Source organism: Prosopis cineraria, unplaced genomic scaffold (genome assembly GCF_029017545.1).
Source record: "Prosopis cineraria cultivar Desert tree isolate PC_DT_omini unplaced genomic scaffold, ASM2901754v1 PC1166, whole genome shotgun sequence".
Lineage (NCBI taxonomy): Eukaryota > Viridiplantae > Streptophyta > Magnoliopsida > Fabales > Fabaceae > Prosopis > Prosopis cineraria.
Window position 1 is genome coordinate 4,043 of NW_026556491.1, and position 20,984 is coordinate 25,026.

Genomic DNA, 20,984 nt, shown 5'->3' on the forward strand with positions numbered 1-20,984 from the left:
AAATCTCATCACAAGGATGAGCACCTGTGATGGGCGGGAAAACCAATTCCTTATTTAATTAACAAATTAATCAATGAAAGTTAAGTATAGTGAAATGAGCTAATTTCTCACAGTTTAATAGAAGAGGGTTCAAATTTTTACTAGAAGCTATTCATGTGTAGTACTCTACAGTGTTTTGAACATAATTGACTCCAATTAAAAAGAAACATGTGAGTACAAAAAAAAAAACAAATTAACTCATTGAGAAAAAAAAAAGGTTCTTGAAACTGCAAGACAAATGCCAAAACAAAGTTCATGCATCGATATGAGTTTCTTACCATTAAAAAATCCCACAGCTCTTTCTTTTGACTTGCTTCTGTGAATTAAAAAAAGGTTAAAAAAAAAAACAGACAAAGAGACCTTTAGGTTTTATTGGAAAAATAATTGATAAATTCAAATAATGACACATTTTACGTTGACCGTAACTTATAAGACCTTGACCTTTGACTTTTCATGAGCGAGAGTAAGACACACACTAATGATTAAGAACATGTACATACAAAAAGGAAGTACATTATCTCCTAGATCTGTTGTCATTGTTCACCATCTAAATTCGACACGGTGGGGATGATCAGATATTGTGAGAAGAGCTATATCACTGTGCAGCCGGTTCACATTTCTATCCTCATAATTAGAACGGTCTCTGAACTCTGATAACCATTGCCAGGGAAAGGGGGGGAAAGCAGGAAGAGGGTGATCCAGACAAGCTGGGCGCGTGGCATGTTCTAAGTGGGATCAATGCTGAAAATTGAGAACTTCCGGAAGGACTCGATATCTGTTCACACCAAAGTTGGCTTCGCACCATGTAAGTCACTGACTATAAACATTCAACCATGGCTTTTTTTTTTTTTTAATTACATATGTGTAATCTGGCCAACTTGAATAAATTCCACATATTTTTAGGTTGGATTTGAAAGTTTAGAATATATTTATTCGGATCACCCAAATAATCTCGAATAACCAAATTATGTTTTATGATTAATAGAATTAAATTAAACTTCACCCCAGCTTGCACTTAGTAGTATTCGCAAACCATATCTCAGACTATCAATTCTCACATTTCACACGTTTCTAAATAAAGTTTTAATAACTATTTGTTTTGATTTTCTTAAAGAATGTTAAGGAAAAATAAATTCAAGAAGTTACTTTATATGCTTTTATTTATACTCTTTCAATAATTGGTCTCACCTTCATAAGGATAACAAAAAAAAAGGCACATTGCACTAGTATGTTGCTTGAAAACTCTTGATTTTTTAAGGTAAAGATTGAAACTGTTTCAAAAAAAAAAGAAAAAGTAAAATAAAATAATATTTAATAATTTAAACTTGAAATGTTAGGGTTAGACTTGTCCATATAGACTTTTTATATGATAAGCCAATTCAAATAAACCTGCCCTAATTGAATCACCAGTTGTTCTATCTATGATATATGTCTGCTTTTAAACTTAAACATATTCACTACAAAGATGACGAGACCAAGCGTTAACCGGATGCATAATAAAAAAGTAGAGACGTGCTATATAAAGCATAAACAAAATCAATAAGGAAACTTGTGAGATTATCCCAACATGTTAAGCTTGATTGCCTCACCCCCGAAGAAAAGGACAGCTTCTTTTATTGATCTCCATCCAATTTTGAGGCGGTACCATCATTTTCATAATATGTTATTCTCACTGTTTAACTCGGAAATCAAACAGAAAGTTCACCGTGATTTTAGCTCTCCCTCTCCCTCTCCCTCTCTCTCTCAAGAGTTTCTGATGTAACCCCAGTTAATTTCGCAAGTACGACACATCAAGCTTTTTATAGAGTATTAGTGCTTTCTACTATCACGGAGTTTCAAATTTTGATTGCGTATCAATCAAAGCATGTCACCTCTTAATCAGCTAAGATTTTCTTGCTTTTCCGGAAAGAGGTTTTGATCAAATGCATATATTTCCAAATAAGCCCCCAGGCAATTGAATCCTTCACATTAAACAGCTAGTAAAGGCGGGGTAACTCAGCGATCCCATCACCACACCAACAATTGATAGGCAAAGACAAAAGGACTTAAGGATTCGATAGTAATTGAGCCGAGGACCATTCATTGATTTGAAACTCCCCAATCTTACATGCAGTCAAACTTCAGCCTAACTTGATTCTACATTAAAAAAAAAAAAACTATAAAAGCCACTATTGAAGGCCTCCCGTCCCTACCACACGATTTAACCACACACCTCAGCGTTTTAATTTGATCCTGATCCTGCTTGCAGCTCGAATCAAGCACAGTGTTTCTTTTCTTTTTCATCATGCTCATAGCTGGCACCAAAAGTGTGATGAATAAAAATGCTTGCTAGCTCACGTATGATGCAATTAGAAATTTTTTGAATAGAAGAACACGAGCGGCACGAAAGATAGAGGTGTTCGAATCAGATTGCCATGTAGCATAGGTTGGCAGCTTTATGTCCCTAACACGGTACCGTAGGAATGCCGACACGGGTCCTTTCTTTTTCACGAGTCGCATGAAAGGTCCCCACTGTAGGACACTAATTACTCAGATTTGGTTTGGAGATTAATGGACAGCCTGCGCGTCTTCCCAAGCGGTGCTGTTTCCTAGCCTAATTAACAGCCTGAATGACTACTAATACCTATACATGAAGCTGAAGAAGTTATATTATAGGACGAAGCTTTAACCCTGCAACTTTATCATGAGTATAATGGTAGAGATGTATTTTTATCTCAGAAATATTTTTTAAAAAACATTCAATATTTTAATTTTTTATTAAAATAATTTTGTCTTAATATTATTAAAACAAAATATTTTTTCCCTTTTTATTAAATTTTTAACATTAATCTTAAACATTAATTGTTAAAAAATTTGATAAAAAAGACAAATTTTTTTTTTGATAACATTAAAGATAAAATTATTTTAACAAAAACGTTGAGCATTCTTCAAAAATATTCCAAAAATAAAAACGTACCTTTACCCTAACAAAGGTAACTAAATAAAAGGGAGAAAATAGTGCTGCTTGATGTATTTTTAGGCTTGGAACTTTTAATGTGTCATTCTTTAATATCTATTATAATGTCTTAACTTATTAATTTTATTTTTTTATATTGTTGACTTTTACATAAAACAAAAATATTTTAATATTTTGAAAATCCAAAGCGGTAAAAATTTATATTTTTTATAATTTTTTACAGAAAGATATTAGAATTATAACCTTTTTTTTAAAAAAAAATATAAATCTTTACTGTTTTGAAATTTTAAAATATCAAAATATTTTTTATTTTATATAAAAGTCAATAATCTCAAAAAACAAATTAAAGAGTTAAAATATTATAATAAATATTAAAAAATGACATATTAGAGACTCTTAAATAATTTTTACTGCCTAACACACCTTCATTGAGAAATGAGAATGACATATCGCCTGACGCATTAACAAGGGGCAACTAAAGTGGGCAAGGGAAAGGGAGAGTCACTTGAGAAGAAAAAATGACTCCATAATAATGTTCCCGGCACAGAAATGTTAGGGGAAGGATGGGCTGCATCTTAATAATCAGCGATGGTTTGTGATGGCTTTCCAAAAGCATAAAGCAAGTGATGTTAAGCCACGCGCCTACGTACTCGAAAAACAATAATCCTCTTCTTCCTTCTCTCTCTTACCATTTCCCAGAAATTTTTCATTTTTTCTTCTTCAACGTCCCCACAATCACACCCTGCGGTCCAGCCTCTCCTTACCTTATCACATTCTACTCCCCTCTCTATTTCTAGAAACTAGGTCACGTCAACCATTAATCTTTGCTCAAAGTAATTTGAAAGGCCCTCTTCCACTACCCCACTTGGATGGATTCCAAGACAAAGCCCCATTAAGGATCGTCAACTAACTTCGTAACTGGCCAGACCTACTCACCAGCACTGGCAAGACCAATCTCTATAAGCTTCCATGCATCCCTGCCATGATTCAAATTAATAAATTTTACTTTATTTTTTATTTTATAATTATTAGAATAAGAATTATAAAAATAAAAAATTTAACCTTTTATCAATTTAAATAAAATAGATTTAATTTTATAGTTTAAATCAATATTAAAATCTTTTGAAATTTTTATAAATTAGCCGTCCAAAACTACTCTGGACAGTTTTGTTTTAAAATTTTTAACTCTCAACTTTTTTTAATTTTTTTTAAAAATGTCAGTTTAGATGTTATATTTATTTTTAATATTATTATTACTAAAATAAAAAAATATAAAAAAATTAATGTTTAATTTAAACCATTTCACATGTAAATTTGTAAAAATTATAAAAATATTATTATTAAATTGAATAGTCATTATTTTTTTATATTAAAAAATAAAAAAAATTTTTTCAAATGAAGTGCCCTTTTATTTTAGCTTATTTTATAAAAAATTTGAAAAAATATATTTTATAAATTTTTACTATGTTTGTCTAACTTTTAAAAATAATCAAAATATGAGAAAAAGCATATTTTTTTCATTTTAAAAAGCTACTCAAGATAATTTTTTAAAATAATTTAATGTGGTAGATGAGAGAAAGTATTTTTAAAAAGATGAGATGCATAAAAATATTATAAAATTTTAAATAATATAATAATAAATTATTTTTATAAAAAATCAAAGAAGATATCATAAAATTTAGAAATAACTAACTAATAGTCACTTTTTATTATTGTAATCAAATGTAAATAATATTTTTTTAATAAAATATCTACAAAATAAATCTCTTTTTATAAAATCTCTAAACTATTTAATAAATTATTTAAAAATTATTTATTTTTAATTTTAAATGAACGAGCCCTAAATCTGTATTGTTCATATGACTGGTAGATTCATTAAAATTTTTATATTTGTTGTCTTAATAAATATTAAATAAAAACAAAATAAAAACTTGTGAATCTGGACCATCAGATTAAATTTAGATTGTTGATTAGGGGATGAGCACCCAAGTCAATTCCGTACCCTCTCTTTTGATTCTGAGCCATGAGACGGCAACGAGGTCTGTTTTTTTCCCGAGGACTCAAACCTTAATACATATGACATGGCATAATTATAATGTCTTTTGTTCAATCCAGTCACTGCTACCCCACAGAAAACCAAGTAATAGAATCCCTGCTCAGCCACAACCATCACATGTCACGGGAGAAACGCGGCGGCGGCAAGTTCTCCGCTGGCGGCCTGTTAAAAATGTTCAAGCTTTTTCCTATGCTGACGTCGGGCTGCAAAATGGTGGCACTATTGGGAAGACCCCGCAAGTCAATGATCAAGGACATTGCAACTTCCGGCACAATCTTTGGATACCGTAAAGGGAGGGTGAGCCTGGCAATACAAGAAGATCCTCACCGCATGCCGTTCTTCCTTATAGAGCTACCAATGCACACGAGTGCTCTGAACAAGGAAATGGCGTCGGACGTACTGAGGATTGCGTTGGAGAGCGAGACGAGGACCCGGAAGAAGAATCTGTTGGAGGAGTTTGTGTGGGCAGTGTATTGCAATGGGAGGAAAGTAGGGTACTCGATAAGGAGGAAGCAGATGAGCGAGGATGAGATGTACGTGATGCAGCATATAAGAGGGGTTTCAGTGGGCGCAGGGGTTATTTCAAGTCCGTCCGACAAGGAAAGTCCAGACGGAGAATTGACATATATGAGGGCAAGATTTCAGAGGGTGATTGGTTCTGAGGACTCTGAAACTCTGTACATGATCAACCCGGATGGTGGTCAAGCCCCAGAGTTTAGTATTTTCTTTGTTAGAGCTCACTAGGTTTTTAATTAATTAATTAATAATTAGGACTACAATTCATGTAAACATTACGTCCCCTCCTCTGTCTTGTTTTTTCCCAAGGTGCTGATGTAGTATAATATTAATCAAAGGAATCAGTCTCTCCAGTCTTTGTCTCGTGTATTTTTTATTTCTGCCTGTCTGCAAACATTTGTACTATATTGAAGGCAAATTCATCATCAAGAATGGGTGGCTTTCTCTTTGTTCCTCGTGTTCTAGTGTGCGCGACTCAATTCCTAGAATGCAGCTTCTGCTGATGGTTAATGGATGCTTTTTATTTCTTAATACCCTGTAAAGCTGGAAAAAACTCGTTCTCGAGCTAATTGATGAAGTTCACGACAAGTTGATTGATTTGATTGAAGAAATTCGCAGTGAAGGTAAAAGCCAGAGAGATTGCAACAGATGCTTTCATTCTTTCTTCCTTTGAAGGGGAGCAAAGGGGCGCGTTGGTTTGGATTTGGTAACTAGGGGTCAGAATTCAGAAGAATTTACTATTTACTGATTTCATAAAATCGCAAAGACAGGGCACGAGTAGCACTTGAATTGACGACGATCGACGAGTTCCGTTGGAAGGGCATTTATTGGTAATAAATTAATAACCCACGAGCAGATGAGCGTGCTAAAACCTATAAGTTGTCACGCTGAGCTTTCAAACTTGATGAACTGATGACACCTTTAGATCAGGGAAGCTTGGCGGACGCTTTATCTTGTGGGATGTCACACACAGTCATTTTTTCCCCTACATCCACGGTAATTTTATTTCTTCAGTCTTCCAGAAGTAAGGAGCCAGCCGGCCTTTCGGTGAAAAAAAGGAGGAGAAGGAGAAGCCAATGGGCCACAGTCAGAACAGAATGACAGAGCAATATCACTTTATAACCTAAATTAGGATGGATCAACTGAAATTAGGATGAGAAAAGGTTTAAAAAACCTGCTTGAATTATTATTACAAAAAAAAAAACTTGCTTGGATTATAAAAAAAAAATTTCAACTTTAGTTAGGATATAAATGAGTTTTTTTTACTAAAGCTAGAATTTTTGGCTTTTGCATTCACATTAACTTCTCCGTTGATCTATTAGCTTATATTTTCTCTCTCTTCTTTTTTATTTTGAATATTTAAGATTTTTTATTTATTAATTATAATTTTAAGTATAATATTTTTTACTTATTATTTAGTCAAAAAATTTCATGTTTATTTTTTTATTGAACATTTCAACTAGTTTTTGGGTCAAATCATTTAAATAAATTTTAATTTATTTAATTAATTTTTTAAAAATATTTAAATATAAATTATGTTATATTTATTGAATTTTTTTTAACTTTAATTGAATTCTAATTTTAATTATAAATTTTTTAATTCAAACTAACACATAATTTCATTCAAACCCATTTATTTCGACAGAACCCAGCTGACTCGCTTTTCCTTGGATTTAGCTGGGTTAAGCAGGTTCGGGCTTCGGAATAAAAGCCCATGAATCCCTGGGCATGACAACCCACTTTATTTTTTTACTAGTTGAGACGGCCGAGTTCAGTGATGAATGAATAAGTTAGATGATTTAATTTGAGTATCTTTAGAAAAAAAAAAAATAAGCAAGTATAATTTTTTAACGTGAATTGATTTTGTAAAATATGAATCTTGGTTTGACTAGGCTTTTAATGATTTGGAGCTCGTGCTAAATCCACAAGTATCTCGGGGATTGCAACTTTGCAATTAAGATCCCTGGAATATGAGCTTTAGCTCGCATTTCCTCCACACCACTTCTATACATTGATGAAATTAAACAAAAGTCGCGTTGATTGGTTTTTTAGATAATGTCTGAGATTGTTATTTTTTTCAGTGTAGTTTGATGTGAATAAACTGCGTGCGTGCATTCAATGCGTCATTAATTTGATCCGTACCATTAATGACGGGTGTGATATTTTTTGCTGTGAACTTTATATTTTATATTAACATTGATAATTAATATTTTTAAGAAGTTTCAATAGTTTGAAAAACTCAGATTTTTTTTTTGGTTGAAGACCTGAAATTTTTTGCAGATCACGAAATCTCATCAACTGAATATGGTTGAGTTAGAAGATTCAATGATTTTCCAAGGAAATTGATGAGAACCGAGCTTGCTGCTCATTGAGGCATAAATGTAGGGATAAAGAATATTATTGGCCAAAAAAAAAAGATAAAAAAATTGCTTTCTCTGGATACAGAGACAAGAATTAAAATATTTCGCCCACGATCACCTTCGACTATTCACATATGTATATATTTTACAAATGCCATGCCCACCCTGCGCGGATACGAAGTGAACAGGCTTTTATTTTGCAGGGAGGGGATGGAGCGAGAGCCATATATAGCATTTAAATCAAGGCGTTACAAATTTTACATTTCGTATTTAGTATATTGATATATTGAGCGTACAGCATGGCGCTTAGAGAAAAGCAAGGACATGATCCAAATAAGAAGCACTGACGACGGGGAAGAGGCGCGAATGTAAAGCAGAAGAAGGGTCAGAAAAGAGACCAAAGAGGAGATGCAGAGCTCATAGAAGAGGAAAAACTAACATGGCAAGGTTGGTATAGTGGCAGTGGCAGAGGGTGAGGGACAAAAGGGCAGGGAGGGGGCAGGGATGGGGCCCAGGGTGGCGAAACATGATCAAAAACAGCGGCAGGAGGAGGGGGCCCCACCAGGAGGGACGGAGAAGAAAAACATGAAACCCGTTTGGATGGTAGCATCCCATAATTGAGGTGGTGATTAAGCTGGAAGAGCAGACAGAGAGATTAATGAAGGGAGTCGGTGGGTAAGGATTTGGAGCCAGCTGTTGGATTCTCCATCAACTGCCCAACTGCTTCTCCTCAATAGCCCCTCCAAACTTCTGTGAGCTCTCTTCTTCCCCCCCTCCATTTCTCACTAGAACTGGGTCATTTGGGTCCACCTTTGTCAGGCTATTTTGAATGAACGAACCGCATTTGGTTTTATGACCACCTTTGTATGTCCGGGTATTCTGAATTAATCCGCCCCACCAATATTATTGGTTTTATTCCTCACCTCCCACTCCCCCCCCCCGGGGCATGCTAATGTGACTACAAAAATTACTATCTTCTTTTGCCATGTGATTCATATGACGTTATTAATCTTCATCCGCGGATTACACTTTAATGAATGAAAAAATTACAGTTGCAATTCACGTTGTGTCATGGTGTGATTGACAACTTGAAATAGGAGGAGGACGAATAAAAGGGAGAATATCAATAAGGAACTCTGAAATGATCTAAATTTATATCTGACTACAAGTTAGACACTCACCAACAAAAATAGAACGAAGGGGAGAGAGTGAGGGGAGTGGCGATGGGAGGGAGAGGGAGGGGAAGTCGAAGAATCACGTGAGATCCTGACAGGCTGGAGGTGGGCCCATCCTACGTGGAGAGGGGGAGCCGTTGAAGTCAAACAACGCCTGCTGCCACTTCCCGCCTTTTTCCTGCTTCTCCTCTCAACTGTCTCTTGAATCAGCCCTCCTCCCGCTGTACCCTCCCCCTCTTTTCCCACGCTGGTCAACATGCAATTCCCTCCTTCCTCCCCACTTTCCCCCTTCCCTCCCTTCTTCCTATCATTATATTGAACAGACCATTCTAAAAATTTCACATGCAAGCTCAATTAAATATAGCAAAAGCATGATAAAATTATAAAATTATTTTGAAGTCTTATTTTTTTTGAAGTTATAAAATACTTTTAAATAGTTATTAATTATTGTTATTAGTTATTAATTGTTAACTGAACAATTCTGTTAACGACTACTATTCAATAATATATAATTGATGATTTGAATATAACAAATTAACAATTTCAGTGAAAAACATAAGATTTTAAGATAATTTAGTGATTTCTTGAAACTTTTATATTTAGATTCTTTATGAGATTTTGGAATGATTTTTTCTATTATATTCCTCCTGATGCCACAGCGGACTGAGGCTTTGATGGAGCGTGCTAGCAGTCTAGCGCCAACCATGTACTACGTGCCACACCAAAATACGCAATTAGTAGTTAGTATATAATGGCATGTTAGAAGCCACACACAGCCACCAACTATGCACCAAGCCTATTTCGTGGAAGTATCCTCCAACCTCGTCGCTTCCGCTCGTGCATGCACCACTATCTCTCTATCACTCTCCCTCCCTCCCCCTTATATATATTCCCAGCCCAAACATATTCCCTTTGCCTTCACTACCATCCCAACACTCCCACAACACACACAAACTCTTTCCTTTGATTTCTTCCTTTGACACTGACAATACCTTTCATTCTCGCTCTCCATGGAAGCGATCAATAGATGCTCTTCCTCCACTTCTTCCTCTGACTCTTCCACTTCCGGCTCTTCCTTTTCCAGCAACCCCCGGAGGATTCGGGACAACCCCGACAGAATCAAAGGCCCCTGGAGCGCAGAAGAAGACCGGATTCTGACCCGACTCGTTGAACGATACGGGCCCCGAAACTGGTCCCTGATCAGTCGTTACATCAAGGGAAGGTCGGGCAAGTCCTGCCGCCTGAGATGGTGTAACCAGTTGAGCCCCAGCGTGGAGCACCGTCCATTCTCACAGGAAGAGGACGACACCATCATAGCGGCTCATGCCCAGTACGGTAACAGGTGGGCCACCATCGCCCGGCTACTCCCGGGTCGGACCGACAATGCGGTGAAGAACCACTGGAACTCCACGCTCAAGAGAAGGGTGAGGGAGCAGCGCTCGGCGGAGGGAGGCGATGCCGGTGTTGCCAACGAGAGGGTTCTTAGTTCTCCGGGATCTGTGCAGCCCTGCATGGTATCGGAAATGGAAAATGACCCGTTGACGGCATTGACTCTGGCGCCGCCTGGAGCTAATGGGGAGGTGGCCGAGCGCCGGCCAAGTTCGGAGAATGTGCCGGCGGGTTTCTGGGACGTGATGAGAGATGTGATAGCGAGGGAAGTCAGAGAATATGTTTCTTCCACGTTTTCTGAGAACCCGGGTTTCCATTGACATTCGAGATGAATGAATGGCATGCCTCTTGTAACTTTCGCCCTGGTCTGGGATCGGAATATCGGTTTTCACAATTCCGCTTTTGGTGTGAATAAGAATTTTCATTTTATGGGTAAAAATGTTTTTTCGTTTCAATTCCTTTTCAGTTTCACTCCTTCACTGTTCAACCTAAAATCGCGCCATATATTCCTCATATCAACGTTGCCATACGAAATATCAATATTTATTACATTGATCGCGTTCGACGCAGTGGCCATTAAGGAAGGCCAGTTTCTATGTGAAGTCGTAATTTGATGCTGAGCATGAAGTTGTCTTTCCATTAATTACTTTATTTTCCTCCTATATTGACAATTAACGATAGAAGATGGGCACTCTATAATAACCAGCAAGCTACATATGCAAACAATTTTCCATTTGGTCTTGAAGCGCCAAAGATAGTGTTTTGTACTATCTACCTACAAAATCTGGTTATTACTTATTATCAAGTTGATCTGTCTGGTCTCTGGTTTCCGCAGCTGGAAAATTGGTCGGTTTGTCTCGTTGAATTCCTCGAGAGACCGTGCATTTATATAACCAAACAGCTACATCATACTATAAAATTATAATTTCCTTTGTATAGTCGCGCGCGCAGTACTTGCTTATCTTTATTCTTATTTAAATCAAACATTCAATTTCGCCAGTTGTCCGAAGTTTTTCACTGTTCTTGTGGATTACTTACACAGCTGGAACTTATCAGGTTCGGTTTCGTTCAAATCACCGATCACTCCAGCGCATATAAAATATCATTTAAGAGAAAGCATTAATTTCTTTAAATAAAGGAAAGATTTTTAGATTGAGAAGCTCCACCTTCTTTCTAGATTCCTGGAGAGAAGGTTCATCTTTTTCTTCCTGTGCCTTATACTTTTTCTTTTGACTTTCATGAATCTCAAAAGAAGTCTAGATCCTAATTTCATCTTCTCTGCTTCTTTCCAAAAGGAAACCATGAATCCTCCTACTTCTAAAGAGGAAATTAACTTACTCAACAGAAATAGTTCCAAGCCTGGTGAAGAAATGATAGACAAGGGCTCAAAAAAACTCAGATATCAAAAACAAAAGTCCAACAATGCTGTCCGAACCAGTCAAATAATTCAAACAATCAGCCATAAGAACAGCTTATGGACATGCAACAAGATGAAAGCCCAGAAACTCACGTATAGCAAAACAAATCAACACCATTGACTAAAGGAGTCAAAATACCCATTTCTTATAAAGAATTATTGATAGGCTATAATAGGTGTTATGGAATCTAGTCAAGAAGAGAAGTCAAACACAAAAATGAATCTCTTGCTTTAGAATCGGAGAAAGAATGGATGCCCTTTGAAAGAATAATGAATCTGATGAACCAGTACCTTGCTTTACAGATATCAAATGAAGAATGGAAGAAAATATGTATGCCCTAGATGGATGCTATAGTTATCAACACATTGATACTTCAACTTAATCCTAGATCACTCAAACCAAGGTTAGCTAAAATGTGGCAACTTAAAGACTTTGAATTGATTGATTTGGTTAATAGCTACTATATAGTTAGAACAAAAGACCCCTCTGCCTATGATAAAATTCCCACTGGGAGCCCCCGGACCATATTTGATCACTGCATTTTAGTTCAGAGGTGGTATCCTACTTTCAATCCCAACTCTAATATATTAGGCAAAATTGCTCTATGTATCAGATTATTGAATATTGAATATCCCTATTCAATGTTACGGCAAAGAAATCCTCTGAAGAATAGGCAACTGCATAGGCAAAACATTAAAGGTAGATTCAAATTCTCTATCAGAAGCTGACTCTGTAGACACGAATGGCAAGACTGAAAGAGGAAAATTTATAAGAATGAGCGTGAAAGTGGATCTACAAAAGAAACTCATTCCTAGAATCTTGACAAGAGATGAGCTTTATAATGTGGAATATGAAAATCTCAACTTAATCTGCTTCAGTTGTGGGTGCTACAAGCATAACAAAATCTACTGTTCCCAAAATCCAAAGAACCAAAACCCAGAACATCTAAGAAGGACCGAAAGCAACAGTAAAAGCATATTTCTAAACCATAATCTAGTTGCTTCAAGGAATTATGAGAGAGAAAAGGAGAATCAAATTCAAAACATAGGAGGCTCGTTGGACGTGATCAAAAACTTACCAAAAGAAGAATTTTGTGACTTCATGTGATTTCAGCGAGACGCTTAACGCTCCAAAAATGCATGAAATCCGAGAAACCAGTCGGATAACCAAGCTATGCATCACGATGGAGGTCTTTAGCCTACTTCTGGGACATGATTCGAGGTACTTGCAAGTCTTGAGTAAGAAATTGTCAAACAAGGGAGAGATGAAGATAGAATGAGTAACGGTAGACCTAAATAGCCGGATCCTATGAAGAATGTCAGACAAGTATGGAGGAAGAAGGAAATAGTAGGTCTGAAGAGGGATAGGCCGACTGATCAAGAGTCTGAAGAAGTGGCGGAATGTACAAAAGGGAAAGAAAAATTTACTGGAGAGGAAAAAGGAAGCAAGTTTACGCATTTTAGGCCTTTATTCTCTTAGAACGGCCCAAATGTTGTTAATGTGGAAAATTCAGCCTAATCTGAATTGAAGGCTAAAACCAAATCTATCATGTAACAGCCCTCCGCTCACCCCGCCTACCCGAGGTCTTTTGCGGTGCTGGACACTCTCCCCCCAAGTCCCACAACAGGACAACCCCCCTTTACGGTGAGCATCAGGAGATAAAGGCTCCCCCGCAGTAGTGTGCAGGATTATTCCCCTTGCGGAGAGCCTCCCCAGGTTCGATCCTCCAACCTCTCCTACATAACAAAGTTGAGGCTGAACCTGGTACCATTGAACCAAGTGACTTAATGGTACCAGACTTAGCCTCAACTTTGTTAAGGTGGTAGAGGTTGGAGGTTTGAGTCTAGAGAGGTTCCAAAAGACTCCCGTGAGGGTGGGGTGAGGAATACCCACTGTACCACCAGTGGGGAATGCTGGATCTGAGCCCCATGAGGGGAGGGGTCCCAGCACCGCCAAAAGACCCTGGGGAAGCAGTGGTGAGGCCGTGCTGTTACATATCACACCCACTAAAATAAATCACACTATTGTGAGAGGAAGTAAAAGGAATTTGATATCTTCAGAAAGGCCCAATACCGTGAATAACTCATAGATCATCTCTGATAAAGCTATAAAGATTAAAAGCAACAAAGGATCTATTTTCTCCCTAGATTTAACTATTGGGAAAAATGGTCAGCATATAATATCTGATCAAAATTCTCCAACCCCTTCCAATCATCAACTTGACCAGAGAGAATCTTATGATACCATATACAGCTAAATTTTTGTTCCAGAAACATAATTAAATATAGCCGTTGCCATGGAGTCAAATAACAATTCAACTGGAGTAGATAATGCCAGTCACACCTCTCCAGTAAACTATAAAGACGACATTTTAGATGATGATCTCTTGGATAAAGATTACCAAATTCACGCTCAAAACAATAATCTAGAGGATGATGAATTCAGTAATGAGGATATTGAAGACACAAATGCCTAATTTCATCCAGGTTTACCTAATCCTTTTAATTATTTTATGAATATTATTTATTGGAATTGTAAGGGTACTTATGCTAAAAGCTTTCCTAAACGCATTAAAGAAATAACTGCTACTTATAATACTCAAATTCTTATTCTTTTAGAAACTAGAACTAATGGCTCTAGAGCTGATAATATTGTTAAAAAATTAGGCTTTTCCGATTGGATTTGTGTTGAAGCAACTAGTTATGTTAGAGGCATTTGGATTTTATGGAATAATAATATTATTAATATTGATTATATTTATTCTAATGTCCAACTTCTTCATTACAATGTCAATTTTAAATCTACTAATAATTATTATATACTTTCTTGTATTTATGGTGATCCTAATCCTTTTAATTGTGATCTTCTCTGGGATTCTCTTAATTCTATTGCTCAAAATAATTTTGAGCCTTGGCTTTTTATTGGAGATTTTAATGCCTATCTTTTCTGTGAAGACAAATTTGGTGGTGACAAATTTAATTGGAAATCCATGAAACAATTTTGACAATGCATAAATTCTTCTAATCTTCTTGAATTAAATTTCCATAGAAATAGATTTACTTGGGAGAAAGGTAAATTAAAAGAACATCTGGACTAGACCTTCTGTAATACTATTTGGAGACTCAAATTTCACCAAACTGATTCCTTCCATCTTCTCAAATTCAGTTTTGACCATCGCCTAAATAGAATCCAACTTACTAGAAAGGAAAACTAGAATCACAAGATTATTCATTTTAGATGTCATGCTGCTTGGACTCTTGAAGACTCTTTTCACCCTTTGGTTAAAGATTCTTGGAGCACAGATGACTGGAATGAAGGAGTCTCAAAATTTACCCCATCTGCTCCCCTTTGGAGCAAGAATAAAATTGGTAATATATCCTCCAAAAAGAAAAGAATCTTACGTTCTCTAGAAGGTATTAACAAGATCAGAATCTAAAGTGATAATTACTTTCTTAAGAACTAAGAAAAATCTCTATGGGAAGATTACAATTAAGTCCTATTACAAGAAGAGTTGATTTGGTTCCAAAAATCTAGATACAAGTGGCTAAAATAGGAGGATCAAAACACTAAATTCTTCCATGCTACATCTATTATTAGAAGGAAAAGGATTCAGATTCTCTCACTCCAAGTTGAAGAAGACACTTGAGTTCAAGACCATGATAATTTGAAAAATATGGCTGTTACTTATTTTGATAATCTCTACAAGGACAATCCTGATGTCAAACCCAAGCTTATTATGATATCTGCCTTGACATTATCAAGACACCACTCACATATCATTGTGATAACTAGAATTTAATAAAACCCCCTACCAAAGCTTCTACAACTCAAGAGTTTAAAAATAATTAGTTTAAAATATTGAGATCTCAAAAAAACCCTTTTAAAATATTGTTTGAGTGCAAACCATAGTTAAAAGTTGATTAAGAGCAAATACAGAAGTATGGAAATCAATTCACATCAAAACAAACTAAAACAAGTCATTTTGCCCTTATCTGATCCATCCACTGCGGTGGATTTGAGCGGTTCAAATATCCACAAGAAACACTTTAAGCCCTCTAGCTAATGGTACTAGTCTCACATTCAAACAATTACCCATTTAAAAGATAGACACCTAAATCTAAAATGGTTTGTTTTCATAACAAAACACACTTTATGGTGTCTATCTCACAACACCAAATGCCATTAATTCTAGAGACACCTTGACTACCTCAAATGGACCACACATCACATAACAATTCAATCATAACACCCAATTGAGTAATCACACTCAAAATGACCACCAAATTCCTAATTGACAATAACACAATGGGCGAATAAAATTCAGCACTTCAATCAATTGGTCATTTTGACACTCAAAACACTTGAAATATAAATATCACTTGTAAATATAACTTGGCAAAGCACACGCTTAATCTATAACATCAATCTTGGACCAAGATATACACACTTATCACAAAATTCACACAAGTAATATTCAAATAATGTCATGCTCATAAGTTGGCAATATCTAGTGATAATATTCATTACAAAACCAAAAAGGAGAAAGGGAAGAGCTATACTACAACGCTCTTCACTCTTCAGATGCTCCTTCCTTTCTCTTGCCCATACCAGAGCCCTCGCTTGTAAAGTATAACCACGGGGTGAGATAAACATCTCAGTAACTAATATAACTTATCAAATGTTTATTACCACAAATAACCATGAAAAAGTATCAAAACTATAATAATAATAAGTATACTATAGTTATGAGATAAGTGTATCTTTTCATAACAAAACACATAATTTCATACTAGCGTGATTGTCTAACCACCGAACCTCCAATGCTCATCGACATGAAACCATAAGCTCTCCTGGATCAATCAATTATTGACCTAAGCACACTTTCGATGGTAGAAATACTCGACCAAAGGTAATCTAACCCGCCTATGGACTATAGTTTTTTCCTCTTTACATACTTGTGATAGAGGTGTTTTTAACTCCTAATCATACCCTAATGGGTACTAGGGAGTTGCCAGACTACTCGGATGTTCCATGGTAACAATCCTATATAATGTTGCACCAGATGTCCCATGGTATTAGCCCAACTATATGAATTTTTCACTCACATATCTCCACATACACATATTCTCACATATCTAGGGTGAACTCCCACCCCCTATAATCATGCTCTTTCACAATTTTATCACTTTTCGTCACATTCCCATACCATAATCTTATATATCAACTAAAATTGATAACCTTTTATGAATCAATTTTTCATACTAAAATCATTTACAATGTCACATTATGCACAAAATTTTTAAAATCACAACTTTATCATTTATAATTACTTCTATACAATTAAAATAGTTAATAAATACAATAAATTATGTAGTTACCTCAACCTGTTTGTCACACAAAAAAGATTATCGTGGCTTAATGTTAGCTCCAAACGTTCTATATGCACGATATGGCATGAGTAACACTCAATCTATACAATAAGTGACAATCGTCAATTATTACTTCGGATAACTCCGAATTCACTAGGTTCTAAGTGTTTAAAATACTCAAATTTTTTTTCTAACAATACCAACCATTCTCACACACTCTAGCCATCCTATTAAACATCCCAACACACCCAATTCGTTAATCAATATCCCACATTGTCTCAAAATCCTCAAATTATACTTAAGGTTCGTCTAAACCCTTATCAAAATTTTCAATCACTATAAAACTCATAAACTTAGGGTTAAAAGCTTGATTTAACATTCCAAGACCTTAAATAAACCAATAGGTTTAGTTTAAACCTAAGAGAACTAAAATCAAAGCCCCTATTACCCTAAATATTCTGATTTTCACATAAAAGAGGGAGAAGAGAGAATATACAACTTATTCAATGGTGATTCAAGCTCCAAATGTCCTTAAAGTAACCTAGGGATCATGCCCCAATAGACGATAAGCTCTTTTTTATCGCTCTCTCATTATCTCTCCTTTTCTCTTATGTTTTTGATCTGTTTTTCGCGTCTGATAAGTGCAGATTTTGCACGTATACTGCGGCTCGTTGACACGCCTACCGCGGCACATGGCACAGAATACCCCACAAAATTTTAAACTCCCTTCCATACTATGGCCTGCTTGAACCTCGACCTAGCCCTCTTCTAAGACTATCTAAGGATCCAAAAACCATATTAGTTTCCATTAACCTCATTAAATAACAATTTATCTAAATTGATCAAATTACTCTTGAAAATACTGATAATTACTAATGAGGAAACTTAAGATATTACACTTATTACTAATAAAAATTTTCCTACTCTCTCTTCCATTCAACTTCAATCTCTTCACAGAGAGGTGACTGATGAAGAAATTAAGAATGCTACTTTTGAGATTAGGGCATTTAAAGCTCCAGGTCTGATGGCATCAATGCTGGCTTCATTCATACCTATTGGAATGATCTAAAGCATAATATTATCAAGCTTGTCAAAAAAGTGTTCAAGGAACCCAAAACCATTAAGACGATTAATGACACTTTCCTTACTCTTATCCCTAAAATTGATCATCCCACCTCTATGAAAGATTTTTGTCCTATTTCTCTTTGTAATGTAAGCTACAAAATCATCACCAAAATCCTTTCCAATCATCTTCGTGCTTGTATGAATCATCTTATCAATAAAAACCAATGCAATTTTATTCAAGAGCATCAAAGCAGTGATAATATCATTATTGCTCAAGAAGTCATCTACACCATGAGAAACAAGACGAGTAAAAAAGGATTCATGGCCCTTAAGATTGATCTTGAAAAGGCCTTTGATGGATTATCATAAAACTTTATTGATGATACTCTCAAATCTATTGGTATAAACAGACATTTCAAAAATTTGATCTATGCTGCCATCTCTACTTCTCATATGTGTGTCCTTTAGAATGATGAACCTACTAAGGAGTTCAAACCTTCTCGTGGAATTAGACAGGGAAATCCTTTTTCTCTTTATCTTTTTATCCTTTGTATTGAACATTTAAGTCACCGTATTAACAGTACCATTAGAAAAAATGAGTGGAGACCAATTAAAGTAACAATCAATGGTCCACCTATTTCTCACCTTTTCTTTGCTGATGATCTTTTGCTTTTTATAGAATGTTACCTTATGCAAGCTGTCATAATTTAACAATGTCTTTCTAAATTTTGGAATGCCTCGAGATAGAAGATAAACACTAAAAAATCTAAACTCTTCTGCTTGAGAAATGTCTATATTAATGGAGCTACACAAATTAGTGGTAAACTAGGGATTCCTCTTACTGGCAATCTTAAAAAATACCTTGGCATCCTTATTATACAAGAAAAGGTGTCCAAAGTCACTTTTGCACCTCTTCTCAATAAGATGAACTCCCGCTTGGTGAATTGGAAGAGTAGGTATTTGAACATGGTAGGAAAATTTGTTCTTATCAGATCGATTCTTTCAGCTCTTCCTAGCTATATTATGCAGAGCATGCTCTTACTTGATAATGTTTTGTCTGAATTGGAGAAAATCTCTAGAAATTTTCTTTGGGATTCATCTGATGGAAATAAAAAATCTCATCTCTTATCCGGGGATAGAATTACTATGGATAAGAAAGACAGAGGACTTGGCATTAAGAAACTAAAGAATCATAACATTGTCTTCATCATAAAACTTTATTGGGGCCTCATCAACAAGCCTAACTATCTCTGAGTTCGTACTCTTCATGACGAATATAAATTTAATAAGCTCAAGATTTTGATGGTTGTCAAACCAAACAATTGCTCGTATACTTAGAGTAGTATCTATAAAGTTTGGGAAAAATTCATGCTCCATGTAAGCTAGAAAATTGGTAAAGAAAATCAAATATCCTTTTAGTATGATAAATAGTCTCTGCTTTCTGAACCTCATGTTAAGCATGCTTTTCCTAATGCTGACTCTATTCTTCATGCAAGGGTCTCTGATTTTTGCAACAATACAAAAGGATGGAATTTTGATCTTTTAAGCCATTATTTTAATTCTGATGTGATCAAACGTATCTCTATTGTTCAACCTCCTAATCATCAGGGTGAGGAAGACGTCCTTTTTTGGCAACCTTCTTCAGAAGGCAATTTCTCAATTAAATCCACTTATAAGGATATGGAGTCCCATAAAGATAAGCATCACTTTGATTTATGGAGGAAGATTTGGAAATGGCTTACGTATGAAAAAATAAAATACTTTCTATGGAAGGCCGCCTTAAATCGTCTCTAACTCAATCTCATCCATACAATTGGAAATTCTACATAGGAATGCACATGTCCTTTTGGTTGTAACTCTCTTGACTCCTCAATCCATATTCTTCGTGACTGTGAAGAAGCTAAAGAGGTTTGGAGAAAACTTGTCAATCATACTAAACTTAACACCTTCTTTTCTCTTAATATATAAGATTGGATTACTTGAAATGCAAGGGTTGAAGCAGGAGGCTTAAAGACTAGAAGAACTACATGGAAGAGACTCTTTGCACAAGCTTGCTAAAATATTTGGAAAAATATATGCAAAAAGTTATGTTCAGAAGAAGATACAATGAACAATGACATTGCATTCTCTAGCACCCAACAAATAAACAATGACATGAAGCTCCTTTTTAAAGCCCTCTACTTGAATAGAAGAGATAATACTACTGAGGCTAAATGGAACCCTCCATAACACGGATTGGTTAGGCTCGACACTGATAGCTCAGTCAACAAGAATGGAATTGCAGCTTGCGGAGGCATTATCAGAGACGAGAAAGGGAATTGGATTAAAGGATTTTCCAAGCATCTCGGTTATCAGCCAAGTGTAACATCCCAATTTAAATTTTAATAGTTAATTTAGGTTAATAGAAATTTTTTTTTAAAAAATAATATTTAGAGGTAAGAAAATTAGTAGAAAATGATTATTAAATCTAATTTAGGATATAATTCTAAATTAAAAAAAAATTTAAAAAAAATAAATTTATTAAAAAAAATAAAAAAAAAATTAATTAAAAAAATTATTAAATTATTATTATAATAAAAAAAGGGGAAAAGGTATGCCAAAAAAAGAAGAAGAAGAAGAAGAAAACGAATTTGCTTTCGGC

At 35.4% G+C, this 20,984-nt stretch overlaps 2 protein-coding genes across 2 annotated transcripts; both read left to right on the plus strand.

Moving 5' to 3' along the window:
- The first annotated feature begins 5,044 nt into the window (after window positions 1-5,044).
- LOC129299460 (protein MIZU-KUSSEI 1-like) lies at window positions 5,045-6,098 on the plus strand. Its single transcript, XM_054937930.1, has one exon. The coding sequence runs from the start codon at window positions 5,091-5,093 to the stop codon at window positions 5,793-5,795; it is 705 nt and encodes a 234-aa protein (XP_054793905.1). The 5' UTR covers window positions 5,045-5,090; the 3' UTR covers window positions 5,796-6,098.
- Window positions 6,099-10,005: 3,907 nt separating this feature from the next.
- On the plus strand, window positions 10,006-10,934 carry LOC129299459 (transcription factor MYB73-like). The gene has a single exon (XM_054937929.1). It carries the CDS (start codon window positions 10,113-10,115, stop codon window positions 10,809-10,811), a length of 699 nt encoding a protein of 232 aa, XP_054793904.1. The 5' UTR covers window positions 10,006-10,112; the 3' UTR covers window positions 10,812-10,934.
- The last annotated feature ends 10,050 nt before the right edge of the window (window positions 10,935-20,984 follow it).